At 36.7% G+C, this 19958-nt stretch overlaps 2 protein-coding genes across 4 annotated transcripts in view; one reads left to right on the top strand and one right to left on the bottom strand.

The window, feature by feature from the left end:
• ift74.S (intraflagellar transport 74 S homeolog) overlaps positions 1–19958 on the bottom strand; it is a 47371-nt gene that overhangs the window by 19776 nt on the left and 7637 nt on the right. For all 3 annotated transcript variants that reach the window (XM_018243787.2, XM_041580100.1, XM_018243786.2), the window contains 5 exons: positions 19817–19915; positions 18159–18219; positions 17949–18008; positions 17681–17742; positions 72–210 (listed from right to left, as the gene is read on the bottom strand). In XM_018243787.2, coding sequence (XP_018099276.1) covers positions 72–210; positions 17681–17742; positions 17949–18008; positions 18159–18219; positions 19817–19915 — 421 coding nt within the window. The remainder of the gene's footprint in view (positions 1–71; positions 211–17680; positions 17743–17948; positions 18009–18158; positions 18220–19816; positions 19916–19958) is intronic.
• LOC108706943 (leucine-rich repeat-containing protein 19) lies at positions 1190–11810 on the top strand. The gene is made up of 5 exons (XM_018243788.2): positions 1190–1370; positions 2776–2844; positions 6259–6724; positions 7628–7816; positions 10004–11810. The coding sequence occupies exons 2-5, from the start codon at positions 2785–2787 to the stop codon at positions 10315–10317; spliced, it is 1029 nt and encodes a 342-aa protein (XP_018099277.1). The 5' UTR covers positions 1190–1370; positions 2776–2784; the 3' UTR covers positions 10318–11810.

The following is a 19958-nucleotide window of genomic DNA, read 5'->3' as shown; positions in this document are numbered from 1 at the left end:
AGCAGCACACTATAAGCTAGATGTAAGTACAAAAATGTATATACTCTATTATTTATGATAATGGCCCTTACCTTTAGCAGCTGATCATTCTTTACTTTCATCTCCAAGTAGATGGCTTGCTTTTCCTCTGACATATTTCTAATGATACCATCAGCTGCTTGTTTTTCAAGTTCAATGTCTTTTTCTACACTTTTAATAAATTCTTCTTTCCTTTAATAAAGAAAAAAAAATAACACATATATTAGTAAAAGAGTTTGGGATAACATGGTTTTACAGATTTCCACCATAAGGATGATGGATACCTATACAAGAGATCTGGAAAAAAAAATCGATGTACTTATAATTGTGGGGAGTTGCAATTATGCGTATGTGTGCAAGGGACAACTGAAATTATCAGCAGCCTGGACATGCTTGCAGTTCCAGAGCTTTCTTTGCAGCTTGCATTTATAGCTGCAACTAATCAAGTGAATCAAATACTAATGCCATTATTACAAAAATGCATTAAGAAACTTGGGTTTTATTTGCTAAACCTGATTCTAATTTGCAACCTTATTAGTGCATTGCACTCAAGTTGCTGTGGGAGCTACTTATTGGATGTCCAGTATTTTGTTTGAAAATCACTGCATTGTGGGTAAAAAAAACAGTGATTTGTGTAAAAATATTGCATGATAAACTTTTTTTGTTAATAAACTCTAATGGGCATTTCTGTAATGAGGAACATCACATCTTAAGGCTATTAAAAAAAAACAAAAAAAACAGTGGCTGTCTAACCATCAGCAAGAATCAATGCTAGTACAGATAACATCAGTACAAAATATAGTCATTTAATTACAGAAAAAGCAAATCAGTGAAAACTGAAGATATTGCCATAGTTCAAAGCTTTCCGTATAACAAAACCCAAATTACAATTCAGTTATCATATTTTTTCTTTTATTAGTCTAAGCAGAGCCTTACATCTGAATAACTGCAGTTATGTTGTAACTACTTGAATACAATTCCCACCAATGAATATACACCAGTATAAATGAATATTGCACACAGGCAACTCATTGACCCGAAGCTCAGTCAGCAGAAATGGCACATCTTTAAGTAGAACCAAGTCTCGGCATCAGATAAGAAATCTGCCTGATATGTTCTGTGATGTGAAGAAGCAAATGGTCTAATCAAGTTTTCACTGATACTTCCTTATTGGCTAAAGACTGAGCTTTATGTATGGGTAGGAGTAACTAGTCAATCTTTTGCTAAAGAAGTGTTTCACCTGTTACTGGGTCCAAAGGTTAAATAAGAACAAGGTGTTCCTAGTTGCTGCACTATTCCTTATCCATGTGAAAGGCAGAGCTGTAATTCGCATAAACAGGCTCCGTGCATAGGTAAGAATTCTCAACTTTTACTTTATAATTAATTATTTTTAGCCTCTGACAATATTGTGCAATTGTTTATATCTTGCCATTTATGCTTTTATAATCATGGCTTTTTCAGTTTAAAAGGATACATAGTTTAAGATGTCTAGCCTGGCAAGACATGATCTGACATTTTAATGGCTTGATTCCGTTATCGGAAAATTAATCCCCTAAGCAAAGCTCTGTTTGTGTAGCCTTTTGCCCTTTTGTTATAAATGTCAAGTACAACGTCTTGGAATATGGATAAGTGAAATCCACCCATTTTATTATAAAGTATGAATACTAAAAAAATCTGTAATCCTTTTGCATTTCTTGTTCTGACTACATGTGCCACTGAAAACCTTTTTTTATCTGCCCAACCTTTCAGTAAATCTTTCTGCTCCTGGTAAAATTAAATACGCACATTTAAACAAAAAACATGATATTAGATTCAGGAATTTAATTTACTTTTGGGGCTTTCCATTTGGACAGTTGCAAGCCGACAGGATCATTACAATGGCAGGTTCTTTTTAATCATCTGACCCAAATGTGCAATTGATTGGATCTGAAACCACCACCCCCACCCATGTAGCCCTTATCACAGGATTCTAGAGGTCTACACACAAACAAGAAAATATAGAGGCCAGTATAAGAGCTATCCAGGATGTCAACTAAGTACTCTGCAGATGAGTTTACACAAAATAAAGTTTGAAAGGAAGCTAAAGAACAAAGGCACCACTCCAATAAAGGAATGTGTTAGTCAGCCCTGTGCAGGAAGCTCTACCTAGAAAAATGGAGGGATTTATAGGTATTTCAGCATAGCGAGTTAGCTAGTCATTGGATAGGACTATTATTGAAGTAAAATAAAAGGCAATTTATGCAGTTCTGCAAGAGGGGGAGGCCAAGCCCTGTTATTTAAACAGGGTAAGGTATAGAATACTGTAAAAAGGCCCACATTTGGAGCTTGTATTCATGGAGTAAGAAACTGTATATGCCAAAAGATTTAGAACAAGACATGGTTCTAGGGTCAGAAATATTTTTACAGGACTATATTAGCAGTTCAAATTGTGTCCCAGCTGCTTAGACTGAAGGCCAAAAAATGGGCAAATAATGTAAAGATAGTCCTGTACTTTAATCCTGGTCAATTGGGGTAACTAGGGAAAACTCAATCTGGGTTGTAAACCCAATAACACAGAAAGTGAGTAGAGTGCTGGCTATAAAACAGTAAACTGGGTTCTAAGCTTCTTAATCTTGTGAACTCTTCCACAATGAACTGACTTCCCACTAAAATTGCAAACATACAGTTACTCTAGGAATATTTTTTACCATAGTAGTTTGGCATGCAGATATATAAATATGCCTCTTAGAATGATAAATGTCATATTGTTCTTTTTAGGCTGCAAAAATGAAAATACTTTTGCTGATGATATGGCCTGGAATAATCTCTGTTGTAAATGCACAGCAAGTATGTATTTAAACACACTAAAATCTAAGAATGTAAAAAGTAAACATAAAATATGTTTAAATGTGTATAAGACAAAGTTTGGTGGTGTGGAGAATCAGTACTGCTTCCTATTGACTTTAGCATTACATAGAAATTTCAGATGTCATAAGCGCTGACCGACACTGTAAATTTCAGTTTTGATGATAACAGTGTTCTCAAGAAGTAGTCAAAATGTGCAATAGGTCAGTAGTCTTTTATATTTCCGCAAGGGGACAAAACTTGTTGTTCTTCATGTTGTCTCACATATAAACACTGAATTTAATAATAGGTATATACATACTGAATAATTTGCATAGTATAAACCCCTATAGAGAGTTTATACCATGAAACTATAACTTATGACCCTCTACAGCTTATGCACTGCAAATACCAAAGGCTGCTAAAGAGTGCTCGAGGTTGTTACTCTGGATCACTGCTGGTTACAGGTAATTTGTTTACATACTACAAAGATTCATCCCACCACAAACAACATGTACATACACACAACTGTATCAAGCCATCTCCAGGGCAAGCTTTCCAATAAGAAAATATCCCAACGCATACACCTCAAAAAGAAAGATAAGCATGTTTTAACAAACAACTATTTCTGATAAACAAATCTGTATAAATATGTCAGTTAATAAGACAAGGGAGTGGCATATTCAAGCTCACTGGTCAGAGCATTCAGCACTAAATTAAGCTGACCTGGGATGGTATATTGATTTAGTTGGTTATGCAATCATATCTGAAAAAGATCAAAAATAGTTTCTCAAGGAAAAGTCATCAGGGCTAAATGCCAAGAATGTCCTCTATTAAAAACGTTATGACAGTTACCTTGTTGGAAGCACAGACTTGTGCAATTATGCCTGTGGCATGTAAAGGCCAAACAATAAAATCCCACATTTACTTTTTTAAATGAAAAAGAAACCTATCTCCAATATACTTTAATTAAAAAATGTGTACCGTCGTTATAAAAAACCTGACTGTATGCAGTGAAATTCCCTCTTTATTTACTGCTGGAATTTTCAGACGGTCCCTAACTGCTCTGCCGCGAAACAATCATACTTATGAACAGCTTCTGGCAGATATTATTTGACTTGTGCTGTTTTGATAATTTATGACAATTCCTAAGCAGCCCAGACCACACTGAGCATGTGCACAGTCTTGGTCTTGCAAAGATGTTTAACAAAGTTACAAGATGGTGACCCCCTGTGGCGAACTTTGAAAGCATAAATCATTTGTTTGATTAGGCTTGTGGTGCAGTAAGTTCCTGTTAATGTTTAGTATACAAAATACAGCATTTCTAGCCTTATTCTATTTTAGACTTTACTTCCCTTTTAAATGCAACAATCTCTGTGTTCTTTAACCACAGTTATTACCATATGCCTTCATAAAATATTTCTTTGTACAGGTATAATAAAATCCATTATTCGGAAGCACGTAGCTCTGAAGTACAGGAAGGCCATTTCCTTGTTAAATTATTTTTTAGTAGACAAACTAGGTACACCCAAATTACAGAAAGTTCCCTTATCCAGAAAACCCCAGGTCCCATGCATTCTGGATAACAGGTCCCATATCTGTATTTTGTCTAGAAATGTCTAACAAGATACCCTGTGTCTTTTACCTAAATCTGTAAATAAGTCTGGTTTAAGTGGTTGGAAGTACAGCTGGAGTGCTGGGAAAGTGGAAAATATCATCCTTCCAATCCTACCAATTTCCACTTGAAATAAATTATTAGCATAGTCTGGGATGTTGCAGTTTCATAATGACTAACAGCTTCACTGACAAACAGGGGTGCTCCTGCCATAAAGCACAGTGCAGGTAACCAGGGACAGAAAATAGCTTTCTATGGGTTTTTTTTAAAGTGCAATTTTCTTTATTATTTTTGACTGTTTTTCTAATAGTGAAGTTTTATTTTGCAACCTCTCATGTCTCCCCAAAGCAGTGGTGGGATGGGGGGGGGGGTACAACCTGAGTTTAATTAAAAGGCACCTATCACAGCAAAATGGTCTTCCCCAGAAATGGGGAAAACAGTTTTATTTTGGCTAGAAGATATATGCAATGCTATCTTCTTCAGGAGGGAGCTCCCAGTAAGGGTGGTCATGTTTGGTCATAAACATGTGCATAATTAGCAAGTCTCCCGGCTCACTCATTGTGCACATGTGTATATAAAATTGGGGAAATCCTACCAAGATCCTATAACACATATGCAAATAATGCCGAGACCTTTGACATGCCACATTATACGAATGCAGTCCCAACAAGAGTCCCAATATGGCCGACCAAACCAGGAGCTCCCTCCTGGTGTAGACCGTATAGCACTCAGTAGAAGCATTTTTATTGTTTCCTGCCAACCAGATACAATACTATATTATGTGCCCTTTAAAGTTAGCTGTTATAATTGATACAATTATTGCAAACTTTCTACATATGCTGAGAAACTAATGTAGCAATTGTTAACAATTTAGAGTCTGCACCTGGAGTACCGAGATGCCTAAGGGCTCTTACACACAGGCGTTTTTTCTGCTTTTTTTTTTTTTTTAAAATTAATGCATATATTGCATTTAAACATACACGTAGGGGGTTATTTATCAAAGTCCGATTTTATCTCAACATTTTCCGCTGCAAACTCTGATCAAATTCGCTAAGGTTTTACACAGTATAAATAGCTTTATATACAACAGCATTCTAAGGTAAATGAGCTTTAAGACAGTCTTGATACTAAAATTTTACTTTCTGTGCACTCTTTATACACACAAAAATATTTTTTGTATTCTACACAACAAAAAATAAATTAAAGGGCATATGAAATATATGATGTTCAGCAATTTGTTAGCTAAGTAACTGAAGATTTCCAGCCGGACCATGCATTTCCTGGGGCAGATTTACTAAAGGGTGAATTGGCCGTCTCCTAGCAAAAATTTGCCAGAAATCCAATCTGCAGGAAGATCGTCAATTTACTAACAGGACAATTCACATCACTAACAAATTTTAGCGGCCTTTCCCAGGTGAATTTTTGCTCAGGCGGCCGGTTGTTACTTCAAAAAATTCACTAAAGTGCAAATTTTACCTCTTTCGACAGAGTTTCCTTTGTCAGCTTAGACCTGGCGAACTGATCAGATGAAGCTACATCCTTCTCAATCTTAATGTCAGTGACATCATATCGTGTATGACGAAGTCATAAATATTATAAAAGGGTGGCAAAGCCTTTGCAGGCAAACATTTGCCCTTTAGTGAATTTGCCCCCCCTGTCTCCCCTTTCATGTGCAAGAGAAGATTTAGCAGTACAGTATGGCACCCTTAAACCCTACTCCTTAATATAGCAGAAAAGGCATATTAATTACTTTATTCAAACGCAAACTGGATTCAATTAATATTTGTGTTTTTTTTATACAGGTTAATGCACAGTCATTATCTAACGAAACAGTGCTTTGCACAGACAGACTTAAATGTAAAGGCCTAGAAAAATATTCTAACTGGACAAAAGTCCACATAATTATGAATAACATTACTAGCTTACCAATGAATTACTTTTGTGTACTAAACAAACTAGAAATGTTAAATCTCAGCCACAACTCAATTCAAACTATAAATGAAGCTTCATTTGAATGCCTGAAATACCTGAAGATTTTAGATCTCAGCAACAACAAAATCTCATTGTTCCCTTACAATATTAAATTGCCCTTTCCTGCACTACAAGTCTTACATCTTCATAACAACAGGCTAACAAGCCTGGATATAAGAGAAGCTTTAAAAGATTTAAAAAGCTCTCTAAATTTAACAATAAGTGGAAATCCTTGGAATTGTACTTGCTCCATGAAAAAAATGTTAAACTGGTTTAACAACAGCACAGTCAAACTTGGTAAGTTGAGAAACTGTCATTATTTATTATTGTTATCCTTTATTTATATAGTGCTATCGAAATCTGCAGTGCTGTACAGAGATTATATATCGCTCACATCAGTCCCTGCCACAATGTAATTTACAATTGAAAGTCCACATTTTCACACATACATACACACTATGGTCAATTTTATTAGTCAACTAACTTCCCTGTATGGTTTTGGAGTGTGGAAGGAAACCCACAAAAGCACAGGGAGAGCATTACCTTTGCAGATAGCAAAGTTACCCTGGCAGGAATCAAACCCTATATATATATGCACTCACCATAATAATGGAGGGCACACACAAAAAAAATCACCAACTGCCTGGGTGCTGAGTGGTGATTCAGGAAGCACGTCCACAGCAATAACTCATCACTCACAAGACTTGCTTAAAAAAAAAAAAAAAAAATTTTATTATGCAAAATCAATGTCACATATTCAGACCTTTATCAAGTATATGTGACCGAAACGTTGATTTTGCACAATAAAAGGGATTTTTTAAGCAATTCCTGTGAGTGTTGAGTTATTGCAGTATGCAGTATGTGTGTGTATAGGTATAGGATCTGTTACCCAGAAATCTGGAAAGCTCCATTACAGGAAGGCCATCTCCCATAGACTCCATTTTAATCAAATAGTTCAGATTTTAAAAAAATATTTCCTTTTTCCCTGTAATAATAAAACAGAGACACAGTCATTATGCAAAGTTTATCTCAGAGCAATAGTAAACAGTTTCATAACAAGTAGTCTTGGCATTTATTGGCTATAGTAAGAGTAAGAGGCATACTGATGACTGAAGACAAAGAAAATAATTACAGACTTGCAGGGTGAGGCTGCTGTGGTAATATATTATTGGTACCTCATAACATGTGTATATTTTGCAGAAGATAAACTTATGACAAGGTGTGCCTCTCCTAAGAACACAACAATTGAGGATATATTCGCAAAAATGAATTGTGGAGACACAAGTTCTACAAAAGTTATTGTTTCTACAACAGCTTTGGATAAAACAAAAAATACAACAGATTTTCAACCTGAATCTTTCAACAGAACTACCAGTATGCCGAGAAAAGGTAAATCATCAAACTAAGCTAGCTGTAAGATGCATTTGCACAGACTTATGTGATGAAATTAAGGAGACACGGGCTCATTTACAATGTCCCATGTAGTATGCAACGTCAATGCGCAATCGGCCATTTTTTTGCATCTTACCTACTAAGTAGGGCATTGTGCAAATTGTGTGTTAGGCTGTGCTGAATTCAAGAAGGGGTGGGCACTGGGAGGAACGTAGGCATCACCATACCTGCCTGGACTGCATGACATTCAGAGGCTTTCTGGTGCTGCTCTCTTGACTAAGGGGTCCTTTACTAACAATGGAATTTCTATTTTTTCCATGAATCTCAAAAAATGTGTGGTTTTTCTATATTTCTTAAAAGCCCTAAAAATTTGACATTTATTAAGTCTAAAAACCACAAAAACCTCTAATGAAAAAATTTGCCAAGTAGTGTCAATAGGAACTGCGCTGATTTTACTGGACAGGTTTTAATCAATTCAGACTTTTAGAGGTTTTTGGTTTTTTTTCTGCTAGAAATTGTCCAAAAAACTCGAATTTAAGAGGTATTCATATTTTATAGCACATCGTTAATGTGTTCATTTTCCATGGTACTTTTTATATTCGGACCTTTTAATAAATTCCATGACTTTCTTGGATTTAGGAAATGTGAGTTTAGTCGTTCTAAAACCACTAAAATGAGAATGTTGATAACATTTCCCATACAGATCTAAATGTAGTTTACTTGTTGAGTTATGCAGAGGTCTGACTTTCAGTACAAGTTTAAAAGAATCAAAGATAGAGCACCCATGCAATTTCCCAACTAATACTCCAAACTGGTCCATTTAAATGTAAAATGCAATGAGTGCCAAGTGTAATAAGAAAAAATAATTAATTTCCATATGAAGTAAATCCAATACTGTAGCTAAATTTATTTCAATTCATTAATTAGCAATAAAATGAATGAATTAATAAAGTGCTATGCTATTGAATAAATATATTGGATGTATATGAATTAATAACAACTAAAATGAATTCATTCACTTATCAAGTGTTGTGCTAATAAATAAATTTTGATCAATTTAAAAAAATGAATTCATTAATTATTGTGCTTAAAATTTACTAGAATAAAAGTTAGGAAAAGGAAAATAAATGTAGAGTGGAGCTGTTCCAAATTCTGCTAACTTAATTACTGTATTTCTATCTAGCCCCAAGACCGCACAAAGATTGAGGAGGCAGAGTACCTAGGACTATGGCTATAAATTTTACCTTCCCTAGCTAATTGAAAGGAACTCACACTAAAATACCACAAATCAAAGGTCGATTGGTGTGAAAGAAGCGAGAAAAAAGTTAATGAAAAGTTTAAGCACAAATTTGTTGTTACAACCGACCCCTGTACCTCCATTTGTAGCTTAATAAATAGTTTTAAAACCAATTGATAAAATAAAATTAAGTGTTCGCCTAGTACACTTATTTTTTGGCATCAATATTTGAAAATGGAGCCCTGCATAATGCATAATTTTTAACAAGTCCAAAGTATCAGGCTAAGGAAGCAAAACAGCGCTGTTTCTTACATCATGTCCTAAAGAAGTCCACCCCCCCATTAAAAGTATAACATCTTTTCAGTTCAAAGTAAATTTTCGTCAACAAGAAGATGTTAAAAATCTGTGCAGCATCAGTTGGTCAAAGCAATCAGCTCCTCTACTACATTCCCTGTGTATTTCCTCAAGCTTATTTCTGCTGCTGATTATGGAATTTCTATTTCATTCATAAGCTCCACATCTTATTTCTTGTTTGCTACTTTGGGCATTTCGTTTTCTCTCTCTAAACTAAAAAGATTTTATACTTTTATTGAGGGGTGTGGCCTTCATTAGGACATGATATATGAAACAGACTTCTGAAACAATGTAGCAGAAGCCAGCTAATTAACATATGTGTGAAGAAGCATGCAATGAGACAGAACAAGCAGTGCATAAACAGAGAGAGAAATATTGCCTTAAATTGCATCCGAGGGAAGTAGGGGTACAACTAAATCAAATAATTGAGTGCGAGAGGGAAAATGCATCTTCTTGTATGGGATTAGTAAACAAAAAACAGCCTTAATTTTGACAGTACGGGTCACCATCAAATGACTGTAATTTGATTTTAGAATTTATAAAAATAATATTGTCCATTTCATCTACTGTCTCTGACTATTTCTCTGGTACAGGAAATAGCTGGACCTTCTTGGTAGGAGTGATAGTTGTTGGAATTGTTACATCCTTAGTGATATTATTTGCTGTGAAGTTCCCAAGATGGTATGACTACCTGCTTAGTTACAACCATCATCGTCTGAAGGAAGAGACACCACATATGTTTGAGGAAGAATTTAATGTGGATATTGATCTAAGCAACGATGGAAAAATCTGGGAAGAAGAAGAAACAGTAATAGTATTTGAACAAAAGCTTTCTTTTGTGCCTGAAGATGATGGATTTTTTGAAGACAAGTACATTGATGAACGTGATTTAAGAGCTGAGATTTAAAATGAAAGACAAACAATTTTGTATATAAGTAACTTTGTACATATGTGCCAAATCCAGAAGCCCGAATTTGGGAAGACCATCCATATAAAACAAAATAAGTAAATTTTTTTAAAAATGTTTTCCTTTTTATCAGTTATAAGACAGTACCTTGTACTTGATGGTAACTAAGCTTCATAAATTCATCATATTTTACAAACTGCATTTTCCCATTTCTCCCTCTAGAAAATATTCTCCATCCCATCTTTGAGAAATTCAGTGCAACTCATGAAAGGATTATAAATATAGTACAATTTCAAGTTAACATTTTTTTTTTACTGGTGATTTTTCTGACCTAAGCAAATAAAAGCAGAAAAGATGTTTTATTTGAATTGCTCAAAACACAATTTTTCGACTGCTAATACCAGGCTTTTGGCACAACAGCTTTGAAAGGCACAGGGTCAGTCGTATAAACTGCAAAAGTTTTCAGAGGATTCTGTTTTATTATACATCAATTCATATTTATTCTCCTATAAATGGTTAGCATTAACTGAGTCTATTATATAGTAAACTGAATATTTTTTAGACTACATTCTAAAATGTAGATTACTGAACTTTTAAAACAACTAAATAATATTACAGAGGGCACAATATTTTGTATGACAGGGGACTGTCTTAAAACTTGCAGGAGGTGCCAAAGTAGGTGAAAATGGCCACAAGCAGACCCATAACACTAACTTACCGTACTATATATACCTTACTATTATCTTCACAGTAAAGAACAAGTTGCTATTAGATGTGCTCAGTACAAATGTATTTTAATTTAAATTTAGAAAATGTATTTTGCAAAATGATTTGGTCCATGAGTTGTTGATATCATTTATACAGCTGTAGACGATTTCTCCAAACTGAAATGTACTTTATATATATTTATTTTAAAAGATTTACATATACTTAAATACGTGGCAGGTCACTGAAAGTACAAGACAAGTGGTTGACAGCCCAGTTTCCATTTGTCAGTGGGGTTAATGGGATTGCTACCAAAAACATGACTGATATTTATGAATATAAGAAAGTAAGTTGACCTCCTAACTTGGTAATAAATTGCTAATTCAAAGGTTATGATGGTTCAGAAAACCCCACATGGCCTGAGTTATTCAAAACAGCAATAGAAGCATGCCACCACTTATAGTTGTAGAATTACTTATACTAGATATACCATGACCTGGATGAATGAAAATCTTCATAGTTGTAAGTGAAGTTTATTTTGCTTAACTAATATCACAGAGTAGGAATTAGAATTATTTCTTAAGGTGACAGGTCCCCTTTAAGTTATAAACTTTCAATTTTTGAATGTCTGTTCCATTGGTTATCTGTGATACGTGGTAGTTTGCGAACCCTTTAAAAGTTTCTATATTTTTATATGAATGTGACCTTAAACACCATCTGATTTTCTAACAAGTCTTAAAAGTAGATGAAGAAAACCTTGTTAAACAAATTAAACTAAAAGTATTGTATCAGAGTCTGGTATTTTCTTTCAATGGGATGACAGGAATGAGTGAGAGACCCTGTTTTATTTCAAGAACAGAAGCCCTGTTTTATTTAAAGAACAGAAGTCCTGCAAAGTCTGATGACACAAACACCACATTGGTGTATTACTCAAACAAAGGAAGTGTCTAAGGACCACAGAAAAAGATTTGTTGATGTCCATAAAGCCAGGTTACACGACTACCTCTAAAGAGTCTGGACTACACCAATAAACAGACAGATTGTGTACAAATGAGGAAATTCAAGACCGTTACCCTAGCCAGAAGTGGTACACCATCAAAGATAACTCCAAATTCAAGGTGTCTAAAAGTCTAAGAGGTTACAAGGAACCCAGGGTAACTTCTAAGCAACTGAACTGTCTCACATTGGCAAATATTGATGTTCTCAAGTCCACCATCAGAACACTGAACAGCAATGGTGTGTATGGCAGGGTAGAAAATAGAAAGCTACTGCTCCCCCTCAAAAATACAGATGAAGCCAGACTAAATTGTGTGTCTGGCGCGCTGTAACGGATCAGAGTAAACGTGCTAGTCGCGTTCAGTGCAGAGAAAGATGCTGTCCCAACGTCTAGGAAAAGATAAACTCTAAATTACAATAGGTACAGTTCCAGTCAGACACCAGGTGGCGCCTGGACTAGTTTTCCTCTAGATTTTCACTGCTGCCAAGATCCCCCTTGTCAAAAATTGGGTCAACTAAATACCTTAATTTATTAGTACAAAAGCTGACACCAATGTATTTTTTAGAATGCACACAGCCAAAACACTATAAATAAATGTGTGGGCATTGTGATTCTAGGCTTTAGTAATCTGCCAAGAACTGCTTCAAAAGACTTGGTTGAGTACCTCACCCCCCCAAAAAAAAATAATTCTAAAAAAATAAATATGCATCCATTTATGTCAGTTTCTATAAAACCCTTGGTATCATCCTAAATATAGTCTTGCAATTTTTTATTTTTTTTTTCGTTTTGATGACTATGTACATTAGCCTTAAGAGACAGTTTCAAGCAATATTGAAACATTGTAGGCTGTGTTGCCTAGTGGTTAAAGTAATGACCTTCCATGGAGATGGTTGTGAGTTCAAATCTAGTGAATACAACTTTTAAAAAACTTTTCCTAAAATTCAAATTGTTTTGCGTTTGGTAGGTTGTGGATAAGATACTGGTCTTTACAATGGAATTCTTTGGGTTCTAACGTGCTTGTCAAACTTTGCTATTGTTAATTTAAAAATGATATTTTATTACAGTATGACACATTCACTCAATCATTTGATATAACTGTGGCTCAATAATAATATTATACAGCAGGAACAGCTTTTTACAGGTCAATAGCATATGTGGTGCACTGATCTCCTGTGCAATGAGGGTCACATGGAATATATTACTATGTGTAGAAAATATGAGCTGCTCAGTTTTAAAGTCCTTTACAATTTTTTGCAATACATGGAAGTGTTTCTAAAACTAAACACTTTTGTACAAAATTGAAAAGACACCACAGGACGTATATACTGCCTATAAAAACATTAGGGACAATTTTTACTGCAAGTAAAGTGCAATTATGGATACCAGTATCTACATTTTTTTACCCATTGCAGGATCACTGTGGACAACACACACAGTTGCATCTGATACATCAAAATGAGTACAACTGTGCATACAGATGCTAGTGAATCAGATGCAAGTGGGAGACAGTTGTTTTGGGGAAGGGGAATGCAGTGTTTCGGATGGATGTGTGTTATGTTTTGGACAGAAATCTGTGCAACTATTAATGCAACCTGCCAGGGTCAAATTGGGCCGGCAGGACACCGGAAAAAAACCCAGTGGGCATGGGCCCTTATGGACCCCCCCACCTGCCCAGACCAGTTACCCTGATTGTCTGCCAATTAAGAAAAGAATATGTGATGCCACAGCACTTGCGCAGTGGTGGGTGAGGGGTATGCAAGAGTATGGAATTTGGGAGGGGGCCCCTGGTAACTACCCAGAGGCCCTTGGTGTCACAGTCCCTGTGGGCCCCCAATGTTCCACTCCAACCTTGCAACTTGCTGTTGGAACTGAGTGTCAAATATGCCCGAACCAGCAATCTGTGGATTCTCGCAAATGCCAGAGGGACTTCTGCAAGATGCCATAGACAGTCACTGGGGCCGGATTTCATTCCCAGTTGCCCCTAGGCTGCGTCCCTATGCCATGCAGTCCTGGCGCCCCTGGGCTGCGCGGTCCTAGTGCCCGCACTGCCCCCTCCCCATGAGCGCATGTGCCAGAGCAGTGCTCCTCAGAAAGCAGCTGGATGGCATGCTGCCCCTCATATTTTTCCGCCCTAGGCCCGGGACTTTATGGCCTCACCACAAATCCGGGCCTGATAGTCACTGTGTAGTGAGCTGGTGGGGGGCTGTTTAGTCCTCGGTGTACTTTAAATTCCAGGGCCTGTTTTAAATCACAGTCTGGACGAACAAATGAGCTAACTGCAACTATACAGTGGTGGGGGAGCGTATTTGCATGCAAGTACAAAATAAATAGGTTTACTCGCCACAGCAAATTGTGTTCATTTTTAAGCAGCCACAGTTGCAGCTGTAAATGACCCATACACTGTACATCCAAAATAAGAGTGCTATGTGATTTCAGTTATAATTACAATATTTTGAATGTATCAGGACCATCAATAGAATATACAGACATATCAAGGAGGGGAGGAAAAAGGGTGTTTACATGCTCATTAAGTTTAAAGGGATACTTTCATGGGAAAACATGTTTTGTTTTTTTAAATGCCTCAGTTAATAGTGCTCCAACATACTTCTGCACTGAAATACGTTTTTCAAAAGAAAAGCTGATTTTTCTTATATTAAATTTTGATATCGGACATGGGGCTAGACATATTGTATTTTTTCCCAGCTGCCCCAGTCATGTGACTTGTGCTCTGATAAACTTCAGTGTCTCTTTACTGCAAGTTGGAGTGATACCACCCCCCCCAGCAGCCTAACAACAGAACAATGGGAAGGTAACCAGATAGCAGCTCCCTAACACAAGATAACAACTCCCTGGTTCATATAAGAACAGAACTTAATAGTAAAAACTCATGTCCGATTGAGACGCATTCAGTTACATTGAGTAGGAGAAACAACAGCCTGCCAGAAAGCAGTTCCATCCTAAAGTGCTGGCTCTTTCTGAAAGCACATGACCAGGAAAAATGACCTGAGATGCACCTACACACCAATATTATAACAAAAAATTGACTTGTAGGGTTAGGAATGGAATTTTATATTGTAGAGTGAATTATTTGCAATGTAAATAGTGTCATTTAGTTAGGAATAAAAATGATATCAGAAGAATCATAAGAGAATCTCTTTAAACGCTTGAACAAAAGTGACAATGCATGGGGTCAGGCCTCCCCCAAGCAACAGTCCTACATGTGTGAATGCTTTAACATAAACAAACCCTTGTGCATTTAAATGCAAATGAGCTGAGGCCATGTCAATGGCTAAACAATGCTCTGCACTGCTTAGATATAATTAGTACAAATCTCCTAAAGTCAATCACAGGAATGCACAATTAAGGTGATTAAGGTCCAAACAATAAAGAAGGGGTGGGGGTTGTGTGCTGTTGTATACCATGTGTGTGTGCCAAGAAGGGAAGTGTCAGACCATTCAAATTTAGAAGGCCCTCAATTCTTTGAGCAGAGATTTACCAAAGATCAATTAGGCCTATGGCACACAGTAAAGGTGGCCATACATGGGCAGATAAAGCTGCCGATATCAGTCCTTTAGACCAATTTGACAGTTTATCTGCCCGTGTATGGGGGCTTCTAACAGGTCTTCCCAAACGATGGTTTAATTTTTCCTGTGACCGACCTATCAGAGCCCATTGCACCTCCTTGTAATCCGATCGTTCAGCCCTAGGGTCAAACGGTCGGATTAACCCAATGTATAGCCAGTCGAGTGGATCTCTTCGTGTATGGCCATCTTAATGCCCTGTATATTGTTACAGAAGTGGAGTTACATGGTATATATAACCAGGCATGGATTTCCCTAGAGGGCTCCCGGAGGCCTGCATCCTCCGGCTCCCCTGTCCCTCCCAAAAGATTGTGCGCATACTTTCTTATTGGAACACTAAGTGTCTAGTCAGGGTCGGACTGGGGGGCTGCTTCCTCAGGGCCGCCCCCCGCGCGCGTGCGCGTATGTGAGCGTGACTGACCACCCACCCCCCATGAGTGTGCACGTGCGCATGCGAGCACACCCACCCTGTATGCGCGCATGCGTGCGAGCATGAGCAACACACAGCAGGAAGAGGAGAATATGCGATGGGTGCGGATCTGGCCCGGCGGGGCCCACAAGTGACGGGGGCCAGTCCGACCATGTGTCTAGCGTTTAGTGCTCCAGAATCTAGCCAATTACCCCTGCAGATGGGTGGCATGCCGTCCCTTAATTAATGCCATCTGTAATTTATGTAAAGGCACAGTGATCACAGATTTTTATACCATTCTTTTATGTGTCTACACGTTTATTTAAATAATGTTTGACTTGTTCTGCCTTCACAACTAAAAGATATGCCCCCCATTCTTCAGCTTAGGAGACCACCTTTTCTAAAACTTAGACGATCCTGGGATCGCACTGTCTCTCCTCCTCTCTGTGTAACACACGTAAACTGGTAGCTATAGCAAAAGCTAGCTCTTAGCGGCCTCTTGTGGTCAAAGCTATGTATTGCATGCATATAACCAATAAACGCGAAGGGACAACTTAAGATATCTCACTTGCTGCCACTTATCTAGCATTACAGTGCGTTAAACACACCAAAAAAAGTGGCTGCATCTGTATTGCTGACCGCCTACAGTTTGCTAAACATCATGTGGACAAACCAGAAGGATACTAGAAGAATGTTTGATGGATTAAGCCAAAGTAGAACCTTTTGGCTTAAATGAGGAGAGTTTTCTGCATTCCAGTATAAGAACCTTATCCCATATGTCCATAAGAGCTTTTTAAATATGGCAGAAGTTGCAAACTGCGAATATTTATGCTCACACTCTGCCACGACTTTGGAGGCAGAGAATATATTCACAATCACAGCAAGCAAGCAGATGCCGCCAGCCGCCCCTTTTGTGATGTCATCAGCAGGTGGGTCTATAAAAGGAAGGCGGAAGTCTGGTGCGGGCGCCGATCGGAAATGTGTGGGTTAGGGTCAGGTGTAGTTTTTCTCAACCCGCACATTACTAACAGACTGGCTTCAACTATGCATGCACTTGAGATAAGAGCACCTAGCAAATATATCAAGTGGTGCAAGATTGTGGCCGTCTACCTGGTTGAGCTACTTTGCTTTTATTCATAGGCATGGCAAATGGGTATAGTATTATCCAATGTGGTGGAAGAGGACTTGCTTTCTTTAATCCATTTTTAGTGGTCAGTGCTGTTGCTAGGTTACGCTAAGCATAAACAACTCATTGAAAATTAATGTGTATAATTAGACACATCCCTTTTATTTGATCTTTGATACATCTGCCCTGTAGTGTTTTGATATTCTCTATTTAGACTTTAGATTTTTCTTATTAAACTTTAAACAGTACATACAGTTCAGCAAAACAGAAAGCGTGGTTAATTTTACTTAACTCTTTACTACTGTATCTAATAAGTTTATATCATTTAAGCATTTTAAATTTACCATAGTATGTGACCAAAACTGACAAAAATAAAATTTGCAAACTCTAACAAAAAAGTATAGAAAACAGATTCACAAAAAACATTTTTTTCTACACCTAATTAAAATTTGGTTCAACATAATACACTCAAACTGACAAAGATGCAAGACACAAAAGTATGAAGAATACATTTTAAATATATAAATTTCATAGTAAATACTTACGACTGACGCTCAGTAAAAATGAGATCGATGCTTTGGGCTTCCCGATCATTCTGAGATTTTAGCTGCAATTATAGTGATATTATTATTTAGAACTATATTTACTGCATTATTACTACATGATATTTGATATACATTCACAACTAAATGTTATTGCAAACATCTGCTAAATAGCAAGCTTTGAAATGTCCATAGCCAAATGCTCATAAATAATTTGCATTCCACTGTTTATGGAAAACTTCCTGCAGTAGGTAGCAGACTTCTAACTTACCATACTGTAGTCATTCAACACTTCTTCCATATCTGTGTTAGTATTCAGCTTATCAACCAACTGTAAAAAAATGAATATGGTTTTAAAATTCCAAAGAGATATTTCGTTTATCAAACTGTACCCATACTGTATAAAGTTTCCAAAAAAAAACTTTATAAAACTATGAAAGTTCTTTCAGTAAGTTTAAGTAAAAAAAAAAAAACGAAATACCATATTGTAGTCTGCAAGTTGCCCCTGATGTTCCTTGATTTCAAGAGCAAGGGCTTCAGCTCTGAAAAAAGATAAAACAAACAATTAGATTACAATATAAAAATGTATTTGTCATATATTTCAAATATTTACGTATATTTAAAGTCATACACAAAAAAATAAAGACAGAAAAAAAGGCAACAGTGAAAAGATTTTGTTTACAAAAGAAATCTTGCAAAATTGGTTTATGTGACTAGTGAAATTAACTACAATACAAGCACATAAATTATCTAAAATAGCATAATCTGAAATTAAAGGAGATATACTGTGTAAAAAATCAATGTTCCAGTGCATTATACTTCTTTAAAGAAGGAATGTGCTTTAAAAAAGGTGTGTTTCTGGTTGATTAATTGAAAATTTCTACAAAAACCCCACTGATCCCTCCTTTTCCAGGCTGTGGAGCTAAGCTGGCTGCACACTGCACTGTAGGAACCAATCAATTGCTAGGACCTTATAGGGAACTGAAGCCTGTCTACTTGTGTTACTGCAGGGCTGTGATTGACCATTGCCCTCCTACTGTGCTTGGGATACTTTCACTTATGCTATAGGTCTCCTTTAAAGCTAAAGCAATAATAATAGGAAGCTACATTTATACTGAGATTTGTATGGACTCCTGCCAGTTCCCCCTTCCAATAGTGGCCCCCAAACTAGAAAGTACATTTAAGAAAATGGACATAACACAAATCTTTTCAAAATATGTGACCTCATGTCTATAATGTCACTGGGAATATAAGTGCCCGTGCAGTAACTAAAAGCAACAAATCATAAATATGCTTTCACTATTCTACTGTACCTGCAGCAGACTGATCAAAGTGATGATTGGTTGCTATGAGTTACAGCACTTGATAAATTTAGGTCAGTGTTAGTAAATTAATCCCACATACACCTTTTTCAGTAAAAGAAAGCTTGCTTTGGGTCAGGTTAGAAAATAGGGGCAGGACTATTGTAAATATACTGCACAGTGCAGGATGGTTTAGCATCCTTTCTACACCTACACCACAAAGGTTAAAAGGCTGCTCTAATAGCTGGACCCTTATTGGGGTGTGATAGGTGCAGGTTTGGCAACCATAGTAAAAAAAACTGCATCTTAGTCCTCTTCCTGTTTCCCATTTAGTTGTACTGGTATTAGATATTGGAAACCCTTTATCCAGAAAGTCCCGAATTACAGAAAGGCCATCTCCCATAGACTCCATTTTATCCAAATAATTCACATTTTTAAACGTGATTCCCATTTTCTCTATAATGATAAGACAGTACCTTGTACTTGATCCAAACTAAGATATAATATTGGGTTTATTTCATGTTAACATGATTTTCTAGTAGACAAGCTATGAAGACCCAAATTATGGAATGGGTTATCCAAAAAACCCCAGGTCCAAGCATTCTGGATAACAGGTGCCGTGCCTGTACTGTACACCAACTGAATCAAGATACGGCAAAAAGAACACCATCTATATGGGTCACTTGTTTGTGGTGATTTTGTGAAAAAAATGACTGTAAACGAAGCTCCAAAAAAATGCTTGATGTGCTTCTCAGTGCCAATATTTAATAATGTATCATTTAAATGTGTTTGCATGCAACTTAAGCATTGAAGACTGATTTTAAAGCCAACAACTTGCCTTTTCTCATACGACAGATAGACAGAGTTTTCCTGGTTATATGTGTCAATCTCTTTTTTCAGTTTGCCCATTTCTGTGGTAAGCTCACTGACTTTACTCCTGTTAAAGAAACATTTATTTTTTTTTGATAAATTAACATGAA

Source organism: Xenopus laevis, chromosome 1S, assembly GCF_017654675.1.
Source record: "Xenopus laevis strain J_2021 chromosome 1S, Xenopus_laevis_v10.1, whole genome shotgun sequence".
NCBI classification, from domain to species: domain Eukaryota; kingdom Metazoa; phylum Chordata; class Amphibia; order Anura; family Pipidae; genus Xenopus; species Xenopus laevis.
The sequence above is the reverse complement of the archived record's forward strand: the minus strand, read 5'-3'. Positions and strand labels throughout refer to the sequence as shown.